The sequence below is a fragment of the Eumetopias jubatus genome, unplaced genomic scaffold (genome assembly GCF_037043125.1).
Source record: "Eumetopias jubatus isolate StellerSeaLion01/CBP00866 unplaced genomic scaffold, mEumJub1_p1.0 scaffold_15, whole genome shotgun sequence".
In the NCBI taxonomy this organism is placed as follows: Eukaryota; Metazoa; Chordata; class Mammalia; order Carnivora; family Otariidae; genus Eumetopias; species Eumetopias jubatus.
In genome coordinates, this window is record NW_028274821.1 from 64,710,557 (window position 1) to 64,722,667 (window position 12,111).

The following is a 12,111-nucleotide window of genomic DNA, read 5'->3' on the forward strand; positions in this document are numbered from 1 at the left end:
ATTGTTCAAGCAGTCAGTGTGGCCCCTCTGGCACGGCCCCCTGTTTGCACGTGCTGGTGCATGTGTGTGCATGCGTGTACACCTCTAGGTGCACCCTACGGGCAGGCTGCCTCTCGCTCACTGGTCTCCGTCCTGTTCCAGATGTACATCACAAGCACAATCAAGACAAAGAGCAGTCGGCTGGCTAAACCCGTGCTGTGCCTGGGAACCCTCTGTACCGCCTTCCTGACAGGCCTCAATCGGGTCTCCGAGTACCGGAACCACTGCTCCGACGTGATTGCGGGCTTCATCCTGGGCACTGCTGTAGCCCTGTTTCTGGTGGGTCGGCTTCCCTCTTTCTGGCGTCTTCCCCTCTCGTGCCCTCTGAAAGGCTGGCCAGGGTCACGGCGAGTCAGGTCAGCCAGACCACAGTGTAAGTCCCTGCTCCTCTTGCCCCAGCCTTGTAAGTGGCCATTTTCCCCCCAAGGATTATGCATCCTTTTGCCATAAAAAGGACTTCTTTTTTTTTTTTTTTGTAGCTTTGAAATGCTCTTTAACTTGTGAAGATATATTTAATTTTTATTATTATTATTTTATTAGCATATAATGTGTTATTTGTTTCAGGGTTACAGGTCTGTGATTCATCAGTCTTACACAATTCACAGCGCTCACCATAGCACATACCCTCCCCAGGGTCCATCATCCAGCCACCCCATCCCTCCTACCCTCCCAAACCATAAAAGACTCTTAATCTCAGGAAACAAACTGAGGGTTGCTGGAGGGGAGGGCAAAAAGGACTTCTGAAGTACTTTTTCTTTCGGGAATCTGACTGCATATTCCCCATGGGGGTCAGGAAGAGGAAGGCCTGGGGCAGATGGCTTGCCCCACTTCCTTCAACGCTGGGCTAAGGAGTGAGGCCTGGCAGATGTAATTTGGCGTACCCTCAGAGCAGTGTTCTTTAAATATTTGTGCAGAAGGTATTGAGAGAAGCTAAGTGTTGCTTGAGGGAAGAACAGAAAACAAAGACTGTGGATGGAAGCAAGACAACCCCTTCTCAGACACCCCCAGAGATTCAGCTCTGGTCCACACGTGTATATCCCACTCAGCGGTATGAAAACCCTCCTCTAGCCACACCCAGACTTCCTAGAAGGCTTCTGTTACCATCTAAACATGGCTCTTGGGCATCTTATTTCCCCTCCAGATAGCTTCTCAACCACATATAATAATCTTTCTGGAGAAAAGTTTTAGTTAATATAGTTTTCTCCATATCTTGACATTTCTGATGATTTTAGTTCTTCAAAGAGATGGGGGCTTTGCCACCTGCTCAACTAGGAAATCTTTTCATCTTGAGTTGGATTGGAAGTGAAGAGGCTAATTTTTTTTTTCTTTTTATAGTTTTATTGAAGTATGCTAGGCAGATCATAAATGGCACATGAAGTGTACAATTTGATCAATTTTGACATACAGATACATCCTTCTCTCTCTTCCTTCCCCTCATTCCCAAGCAACCACTGATCTTTCCATCACTCCATCACGCTGTATGAGTTTGCCTTTTCTAGGATTTCATATGAATGGACTCATAGAGTCTATATTCCCCCCCCTTTTTTTTAAGATTTAGCCTACTCTGGTCCAAAGCCCCCATTAAGATTGGCATCACACTTAGATGGATTTCATGTTCCCATGACCTAATTCTTCCTTGTGCAATCCCTCCTCCTTGCCCTTCCCAACGTACAAAATACACATATGCCTCTCCCAACCTCTAACTCTGAGTTTTCCAACTTTTTTACCTGCTGAGATACAGAAAATGCTCACATTTACTCAGAACACTGATCTCTCAGTGTAGATTAGGAAGCTCCGTTTTAATTCAAAATTATTTTTAATGGATCCAGGCTTACTTTCTAAAGCAAAAGATGGAGGACTTTAATGCAAATTGTCTGTATGAAGCTGCAGGAAAAACGGTGCTGAGAATGATCCTGAGCTGTTGCTACCCCCTACGGGATATTTCCCCCTGACTGCTTTCTAAAAGAGGGAAGGAGTACTGGAGGCTTCAGGAGAAGAGAGGGTTTTCAAAGACAGATCAGCAGTTCAAAAATGAAGGCTTGGGCTCAAAAGCCAAACAGCTCTGCTGTCCCTCAGTCCTGGAGCAAGCTTCCCCAGCTAGAGAGAAAGAAGGGTGCTCGCTGTCCCAAGCTACTGCATGGGTTTTTATGGGATGGAATCTGTGAAAACCTTTGCATTTTCTAAGGACCCACCTACAAATTCTGCTTTCGTATTAAACTTCTGTTTTCTCAGTAACTTGCAGCCCTGTTTCCTTACTGCTCAATTACTGTTTGCTTTGTTACTAGCTTCCCAGTTGATGGCCAATGTCAAAATTTGTTTTCCACAAATGGTCTTTATGTAAGAGCCAGAACTGCTACTGAATGGCTCTGGCAGGAGACAGACCCCACGGTCTCCTGCTGTTATCTGCGTGTGCCCATGTACACACCTCACATGCACTCACACTGAGCTTGGAAATGGGTCTTAGAAGAGACTGGAAGCCCTCCAAAGTGGAGACTTGGAGAGGAGACAGGGAGAGAGGAGTCAGAGCAGGAGAATACTTGCAGCATATGTGCATTCTTGTTTTGTGTTTCTGATGAAAATGAAATGGAGGGGAGAGGACCATTAACTGAACAATCACTACATGCCCTACCCTTTATATCTACCAAATCATGCGCTCCTGGGACAAACCCTGCCATATTCTTATCCTCATTTTCTCGATGAAGAAAGTTAGGCTCAAAAATAAGTAACTTGCCTGATGGCCGTCCAACCAATAAGCCATAGATCTGACCTGGGTCTTCCCATCTCCAGAGCTCCTACACCTCCCACTTCCCCCATTTCTTTAATGGAGGTGGTTTAAGCAGAGCTGGAGACTGAAAGAAAGCCAAGTAGAGAACATTTATATAAATGTTCCAGTGTTTGAAGAGTGACAGGAAAGATTCAAAGATACTGGGCGCCAGGGTGGCTCAGTTGATTAAGCGTCAGCCTTCGGCTCAGGTCACGGTCTCAGGGTCCTGGCATAGCTCCCTGCTTGGCAGGGAGCCTGCTTTTCCCTCTCCCACTCTCCCTGCTTGTGTTCCTGCTCTCGCTCTCTCTCTCTCTCTCTCTGTCAAATAAATAAATAAAATCTTTAAAAAAATTAAAATTCCTTTAGAAAAAAGATACTGAATATAGAAACAAAGATGCTGAACAAGGGAAGAGAGAGCGTGGAAAGAGACAGATACTCTGTGAAGGCAAAAGAAGCAGAGAAGATGGTCAAGACAGACACAGTTATGAAGGGGGCCTCAGTAGGAAATAAAGAAAAGTGAGTAGTAATTTAGAGGGAGAGTATTTTAATGGAAGCAATAGAAGAAAAATGCCACTGAATTATTTAATCTCAAGCAAACAGTAGTCATATAAATTAAGGATGGGCATCTTGGGCAGGAGGTAAAGACTAGCTCACACTGATTATTTGCTATGAGTCTGGCACTTAAGAGGCAGGAGAGCGTGGTGGTACGATCTAGGGGCTACGGAGTTAAAAATCTCTGTGTGACCTTAGGCAAGTGATCTAACTTCACCGTGCCTCCTTATCTAAGTTGGAGATGATAATAGTTCCTCCCTTGTAAGATTGTTGAGTGGTTCTATGCAGGAAGGTAAAATTCTCAGGACAATGCCAGCCACAGAGTGGCCCTCAGTAAATGTTACCTGTTATTATGAGGTGGTTTACATTCATTGTGTCTTTTAATCACTACAAATCTGTGAGAGAGGTGTTGTTATTTCCATTTTACGGGTGGGGAAACAGGCTCAGTGGGGTGGGTTGATTATCACTGGCCACGTGGTGATCAGTCAGATGCTTCGTCAGCCTTTAGAGGTGCTCAGCAAACACCTAGACCGTGCCCAAGGTCTTTGCGTGGTCTCTACCCACTGGCTCAAAGGGAAAAGGTCACGATGGTAATGACATTCTAGGGGAAAGGCCTGCCACCCTCCGAGATGGCTAGGCATTGATGGCTGCAGTCTGACCCCAGTGTTTTTTCCCCTCATCCTGCAGGGAATGTGTGTGGTCCATAACTTTAAAGGAACACAAGGATCTCCTTCCAAACCCAAACCCGAGGATCCCCGTGGAGTACCCCTCATGGCTTTCCCAAGGATAGAAAGTCCTCTGGAAACCTTAAGTGCACAGGTATAGTAAAGTGGTTTTAGCAAAACAAACCCACAGGCTCAAGGCCTGTTAGCTTGGGAAGTAAACTTATCAATTCCTCTACTGGAAGCAGGATACCACTGAATCCATTCAGCACTAAAAAAAATCTGATGTAAAGGCTTCAAGAACTTCAAGCTTCTCTCAATTAGTCCTGTATTTATTCTGGGGCTTGGCAATCATGAATCCTCAGGAAGTCCTTAGTAATGTCTAACTGAAACCCCAGCTGCTTTAAGACAACTTGACCTACTACATAATACCACACTTATGAAATTTGGACCAATTATGTGAGAAGCCAATTTGATTTATTAACCAGGACAGTATTTGGAAAAAGTTTTATTACATTCAATGATAGATGTCGACTAGAAGCACTTTTGACAGGTGATGACTAAGTGTCCTTTGGGATCTATTTTGATGACTACAATCAAAAAATTCAATGCACCCCTACTCACTGGTCTCTTATTTACATCAGGGCCTCATTTCATGTCAGATAACAGAAAATAATTAGCCACCTAGTCCTTGTCCTCAAAGAACTCACAGATAATCAGGCAGGTGGATATAAATGAGTAATCATAGCAGGGCATGCTGAATCAGAGGTCCACAAAGTGCTTTGTGCATACCAATGAAGAAAAAAAAAATGTGTTGTCTGAGAAGACAGGAAAAGCCATGGAGACTTGCCACCTGAAGGTAGACTTAAAGATGGTTTCCAGCACTTATTTTTGCCTGGGGTGGTTGCTAGGTGCTTCACAAATACATCCTTATTTGAGCAAACACCTTTTAAATTGGTAGGAGAATTCCCGTTTCACAGATAAAAAAATAGGAATCTGAAAATAGCAGGGCTCAATTAACTTGCTCGAGGCCACATAGCTTTTGCCAGTGGGAGAGCTGAGTTGAGTGGTTCTTGAGGCAGACAGGGAACGGGGATAACCAATAACAAAACGGGGTTTTCACTGGCAAGCCACTTTGCAAAAATGTTTGTCTGTAATAATTTATCTTGAAATCTCCTTTATATTTATATTCTTACAAAACCATTTTTGTAGATAGTACGATGGAAAAGCAAATCACTTTCCACTGGAATTACCATGTACTTCATATCATGAGAATACAAAACAGTGTTTTTCCCTATTTAAAGATTATTAGCTATCAGACATCTCTCCGAGAGGAACTACCCTAGTCCTGTTTCTTTTCACGTTTAATGAAGTCTTTCTAATTTTATTAACAAGAAAAACAGGGCGCCTGGGTGGCTCAGTCGTTGGGCGTCTGCCTTCGGCTCAGGTCGTGGTCCCGGGGTCCTGGGATCGAGCCCCGCGTCGGGCTCCCTGCTCAGCGGGAAGCCTGCTTCTCCCTCTCCCACTCCCTCTGCTCATGCTCCTTCTCTCGCTGTGTCTCTCTCTCTCTGTCAAATAAATAAATAAAATCTTTAAAAAAAAAAAGGAAAGAAAAACAAAACAATAAAGCTTTTCCTACCTTGGGAAAACTAGGGCTCTACATTAAACCCACTGCCAAGTATTTTGTTTGTTTTCCCTTAACCTGTATTAAGGTGAAAATTTTGACTTGGTTTAATGAGAAAGAACATACTGAAAAATGTATTACTGGTTTATGGACACACAGCCTGTTGATACAGGTTGAATGATAAAGTGGCTCAACCGGGATCCCTTGTAATGAAACCGTGAGACAGTCTCTCTGGTCTTCCCTATCTATTTATGTTACTATTCCTGATAAGATCAGAGTGGTTCCCTCTACTTTTGAGGTGAAGCAACTGAAGACAAAGGTGAGTTTTAAAAGCAAACAAATATTTACTGAGTTCCACAAACATGGCAGTGTCTGTGTTCTTTTAAATGCTGACTCCTTTGCCTTGAACGTCCTGGTTTAAGGACACCCCCTTTCAACCCCAGGTTTCTGCCCAACACTGCTCAAGCACTATGCTCGGTTGGAAACCTCCTCCAGACTTCTGTCTTCTCCCTCAGAACAATTAATAGTTGACCATCCAGGTCACAGAGACATCTAGGCCATATTTTGGGGGATTCCACACATTGAAAAATGAAGTGCCAGAGTTTCAAAAACTGATCTTCCATAAGACAGATAAAAGATTCCTTCAAAATATATATTATTATTCACTATCGGCAGTAGTTAACTTCTTTCAAATCTGTCCATGTATCTTCATTTCCATGTCTCTCACCCCATCTGGTTACAATGAGGTCTTTTCTGAATACACAACCCTTTGTGTGATTGTCCTGCCCAATGGATGCCAATAGTGTCCCTTCATATCTGCCCCTCCCTCCCAAGAACTTGGAGATCTTTGAGGATCTGAACACTATGAACCATGTCTTATTTACTCTCCATACTTCCTGGCATTCACTAGGTGTGAAACAAATGTTTGATGGATAGAGGCAAGCCAGAACCAAAACCTGAACTAAACACTTTAGACAAAACCAAGAACCTAAAATCAGACCGCAATCACTATCTGAATCTCCAAAGAAAATAGAAATTAATAAGAAACAGCAGGACTTTAGCAGGCTGGTCAAAGTAAAGCTACAGGAAGCTGGATAGAGAGTTTACTTCTCAAGTGATGCCTTCCACACCAACTGTAGAAGGCTCAAGTAACAAAGCACCTACTTTTAGTATCATGTTTCCACGTGTAGTTAGGATGATTATACTCTTTATTTATTGGCCCAGAAAAGAAAATTAGCATTTATTGCAAGCGATCACATTGATTCCTCACAACAATTCTGCAGTTGGTATTGTTGATTCTGTTTTGTAGATGAAGTAAGTAAAGCACAAAGAATTTAAGAAACATGTCCAAGGTCACCAAGTCAAAATTAAAAACAGGCCCATCTAAGTCTAAAGGCCCTACTGAATGTACTATACCACACAGCCTGGTATGACATTCAAGGAAAATTCCATTTGGAAATCTGCATCTCTTAGCGTTCAGAGGAAAAATGCAGTAGGGGATAGCGTGTTTGAACTGAGCTACCGATTTTCCAAAATAAATATGCCCTATGTTTTCACCTGGGGGCAGGAACTCTCTGTGCAAACCCAGCACCTGTGCTTTCTGTTAGAGGATGGCTCTTTTGTAATTTCTGGGATTGAACCATCTTCCCAGGAAGAAGAATTTTGAGGAACTGAGAGAAAGTATGAACCTTTCTTCAGGGCATGCATTCATACATGCGAAATCCATCCTACTGTTCAAGATACCTCAAGAAGAAGACTGGATGGGGAGGGGACCTGGTCACCCTCCTTTCCTTCCTCCCAAGAACCTTCTTTCTTTCCCTTTGTCCACATGGAGCCCCCAGAGCTCCAGCGCTTTTTCTTCCTCTCTAAAACATCAACTCGGGTTTGAATATTTGTCTTCTGTGTTTCCCCTTAGCATAGTTGATTGAGACAAGGTACATTTTCTAAAATCTTTCCCAGGTACTGAAGAAAAACCAAAAAGTACGTAATTATAGAATCCAACAAACCAAAAATGGTCACGTTTCCAAAGCATGATTTTATGGTCCTATTGAGTGAATGTGATCTCACAGAGACCCCATTCCAGGAACCCACAGAGTGACTGTGATCCTAAAAAGACGAGCGTGGAATTATCCGTGTTCTGCACCCAAGCAGTCAGTCACCCTTAGTGTTGAGCAATTGTGTGCCTGTCAAACATAGTTTATATTAACAAAGAAATGAAGTTAGAGAGGAAACTGTTATATTAACCTATTTGGGTTGGTATAAAGTTTCTCAGTGTCTCCAGATTTGGGGAGGGGGAGACATTTTGTTTCTTTAGCAGAAAAAGAATCCAATTTATGTTGACACCCAGATGCCTGGAACCTTACTCCAAGAGGTTCTAATTCACCAATTCTGAGGTAAAAGAGTATTTATATTTAAGAAAATATTCCCAGAGGAATTCTAATGCCCCCCCCCCGCCTTGATTTGAAACTAGTGATACTATAGACTTTGTATTAAAATAGAAAAAAAGACCGGGAAAGTTAAAGAGATCTACCCAAAGTCACCCATTTAGTTACCTTCGGCTGTTGAATTACTTTATCTTTACCATTTAGTCTCAAATGGAATCTTATAAACATGTAACTGACCAAAGTATTGACCACAGAAGTTTTTTTCAAAAAGGAAGCATATTATAAAAGTAAAAACACAAAAAGAAAAGTTATTTTTCACACTATGTCAAGAAATGCATCAAGCTCTAGTTCTCACAAATATGGCACATAAAAGTACCTTGAAAAATAAAATACTGCATTTCTAAAATGTATAGTTGAGCTCTCAGGAATGTACTATAAGTCTCTAGTGTCCTAAAAACAAACAGGAATCAAGAAACCCATAGTAATCAACCAGATCTAATGCCACAGTTTCTTCTATTTCTCATCCCCGTAGACTGGGGGTTTTAAGTTCAAACAAAAGAGGAAATGTTGGGTCTGCAAAAGGGGGGTCCTGTATATATGTTATATAAACAAGGGGTAGGGGTTGTATAAACAAGCTGTATCTGCAAAAATTGGTAGAATTACAAGGAAAAGGGACAAAGCTACAATCATAGTACAGATTGTAACACATTTCTAATTAATAAGCAAACAAAATACAGTGAAGATATAGATGATTAGTAAGGTTGATCTAATGTGCATTATATATAACCTTCCAAACACATGAAACATGAAAATAAACCACAGAGAAGTCTCAAGAAAGTGTACAGTATCTATATCACACAGATTCCATTCTCTAGAAAAAAAATTCAAACATACCTACACCTAAAAACAAAAAAAAAACCCTATACATTTGAAAATATTAAACTCATTTCTATATAGCTCATGACTCAAAGAATAATTCATACAGAAATATTTCAAAAATTAGAACCGTTTGATGTTAAAACACTACATTAAAACTGTGGGATGCAGCTAAAGTTACTTTGAGATCCTTAAATGTCTCTATTAGAATATTGTTGAGTAAGTATAATATAAGACAATTCTATAGAGACCAAGTTTAGTTGAAGAAATTGTTTTATTTTGGTTGAAAAATCAGGGAAGTTTTTGGGGCACCCAGCTGGCTCAGTCGGTAGAGCGTGCGACTCTTGATTTCGGCATTGTGAGTTCCAGTCCCACACAGGGTGTAGAGATTACTTAAATAAATAAATAAAACTTTAAAAAAATATATCGGGGAAGAGGTAATAGAGGAGGTGACAATTTGAGGGACCTTGAAGAGCATTTCGGGAAGAGGGAACAGCGTGTGCAAAGCCAGGAGACAAGAGCACAGGGGCACAGCCTGAGTGTGTGCGTGAGTCAGTCAGCCCAACTCTGAGACTGCATTTGCTTGTCTTTGCAGAATCACTCTGCCTCCATGACCGAAGTCACCTGAGACAACTGAGGTGCCACAAGCTGTTTTTTTTATCACCCTCCAATTCGATACTTCAAGACACACAGTTACTTGATGTCAAACTGTGAAGACAAGTATTATGTTTATCTAGTTAGAGGCTAATGTTTTGTACATTTTTTGTATGAGGAAGTGATGTAGCTTGCCCTGATTTTTTTTTTTTTTTTTGGTCAGCTTTAATATATTTATGCCAGAATTTTAAACCAATAAAATTTTCTTCTTGTTCCAGTGTGCATTGAAGAACCACATTGATTCAATGATTGACGTTGTTTTGTGATATTTGTACACAAACCTTCTTTTCTCAGTTTTATAGGCACAGAAATAAAATGAATATAACAATTCACTTTAACCCTTTATTACCATACTTGCTGCCTCCTCCAGAACTTTTGAATTTTAATGAAAGTTAACTTTTGAGTTGCAGGGAGGGCAATGTTGGTTAATGGTAAATCTCAAAATCAATTGTGCAGAAAGAAATATTCCTTTCAAAAAGAACTTTGTGTCCTTGTCTCTTAACCTGTTTTGTATTCTAAGTTAATCTATTAATGAAGTCACTTACTTACATAAACAAGTGGCAGAGACTCTTGGATTTGAGGGGTGTTGGGGCTATATGGTTCTCTCTTCAATAATGGCTTCTCCCATCTCAGAAACTCAAGGTCTTTCTGGAATCATGTCCTTGGGCTGGCAGATGACACTGCAGACTTCTTTCCAAAAAGCAACCTGTACCAGTCTCCCCTGTCAACTCAGCAGTTTTATATATCATATTGTATGGACTTTATATGAAAATGAATATTTTACACTTTGCACAGTATTATTTTATGGAAACGGTATCAGAGCATCTCCAACCTAGAGCCCCAGAGCAATAGCTTGACTTTGTGGCTTTTAATTGTTCTAGAATTTTAACTGCATCTCATGTTTCTAGCATGGTAATAACTAACGTGTAACTCCTTTGAGAGAAGGAGCTCCCTTGTCTGTACCTATCAGAATGTTTTCTTGACACCTTCCATGTTGGCTCTTCTTAGCTTTGTTTTGTACATATTTTTTTTTCTAAAGAGAAGAAAAAAAATTATCACAAAATGTATTCTGGCTCATGTCGTTTGTTTTAAGCTTCATCCACCAGGCAAAGGTATTTGAAGAGTCACAATGAAGTGAACTCAATAAATGTTTATACTTTTTAGTTCCATGCCTGCTGAGATAAGTCCTTCTAGAGGCATGACTGGTAGGTCCTTTCATGGGGGAGTATGTGAGTGAGTGAGTGAGTGAGTGAGTGTGAGGAGGGGGTGTGGGTGTGTGTAGGCAAAATTTAAAAATTCTTGAAATTGTTAGGACACTTGGAAACACAGTCTGGATGCCTAACAAGCTACCTTGGTTTTCAGCCTGCCCATATTGAGTTGTCAATAAAAAGTTAGTCATTTTTAGGAACAAAACTTACCTCTGATAAATAAAACTTTGCCTGATTTCTCATCTCATTCTGGCCTGAAGTTATTTACGTTTCTATGCACACACCTTCACATACATCTTCTGAGTGCTGTCTGGCTGATGAAGTGGGGTAGGCAGGCAAGGAAGGAAAGAGTACTGAAAGCTCTGTTCATCCCAGATGCCATGCCACATGTCTTCACGGACATAATCTGGTTGTCCTTGAGGCAGCCCAGGGAAGCCAGGACAACCCCAGCGCGGTGCTCTACCTGTCAGCACTGGTATTAGAATCCCGGTCTTCCTGATGCCATCATAGAAGATGCCTTTGAACCAAGGCTGCGTCTTTTCAAAGGTTTTTCAACCTGATCTACTTGCTTAGGTAGTTCAGGGGATGGTGTCTGTAAGAAAAGCACATAATGAGAAAGATGAATTCTGCTCATTAGAAGGAATAATTTGCAGGCTTGGAGCTCTCCACTTTGTATAAGCTACCTAAGCATAATGTTGCCCAATTTCTGAGTGATTCATTTTCTAAACAGATTTTAGGATTTTTTTTTTTAATAACAGCAGTGAGGACTTGATTTTATTTTCTTGTTCATGGTAAGACATTCTGAAAAATGCTGGCAGGCTTTATTGATTTTACATTACCCGTTTCTCATCACAGTGAGAGGCCATTTAAATGTGTGACTACCAGATGGTATTTCCAAGAACATAAGTTGACTTCTGAGTGAGTGTTATCCTTCTACTTTCCTTTCTGGTTTCCATCTGGAAGGACCTCTCAAGTGTTACAAGAGCTCTAGCCACAGACTCTAGTTTCCTAGTCTTAGGCTTGGGGGGTATGTGTACATGACTGAGTCAAGCTCAGAGGACACCACACTGTGACACTTGGAAATAAGAGGCATCTCTGGGCTAGCATCCCTGGGACCACTGAGCTAGTTTGATTCCTTGCATTATGCTGTGGCAACCTTAGTATTGCCCCTAGTTAGCCCCAAGTCACTTCACAGACCTCAAGTTGATCTTTCAAGCCTGTCCTTTGAGATTTATTTCTTAGGGCTAGGGACTTCTCCACGTGGGCCTTCTACCAAAGACAAAGCCCTCTGTCTAAATAGGATGGGTGGTCACTCTAGCCTCAGAATGAATCCTGTAATGAGATTTCC

The 12,111-nt window shown here is 41.4% G+C and overlaps 1 protein-coding gene across 2 annotated transcripts in view; it reads left to right on the forward strand.

Annotated features, from left to right (window-relative positions):
• The window catches only part of PLPPR1 (phospholipid phosphatase related 1), a 112,862-nt gene extending 103,333 nt beyond the window's left edge, over window positions 1–9,529 (forward strand). For both annotated transcript variants that reach the window (XM_088018920.1, XM_028108856.2), the window contains 3 exons: window positions 142–318; window positions 4,043–4,174; window positions 9,497–9,529. In XM_088018920.1, the coding sequence (XP_087875046.1) occupies window positions 142–318; window positions 4,043–4,174; window positions 9,497–9,529 (342 nt within the window). The remainder of the gene's footprint in view (window positions 1–141; window positions 319–4,042; window positions 4,175–9,496) is intronic.
• Window positions 9,530–12,111: the final 2,582 nt, after the last annotated feature.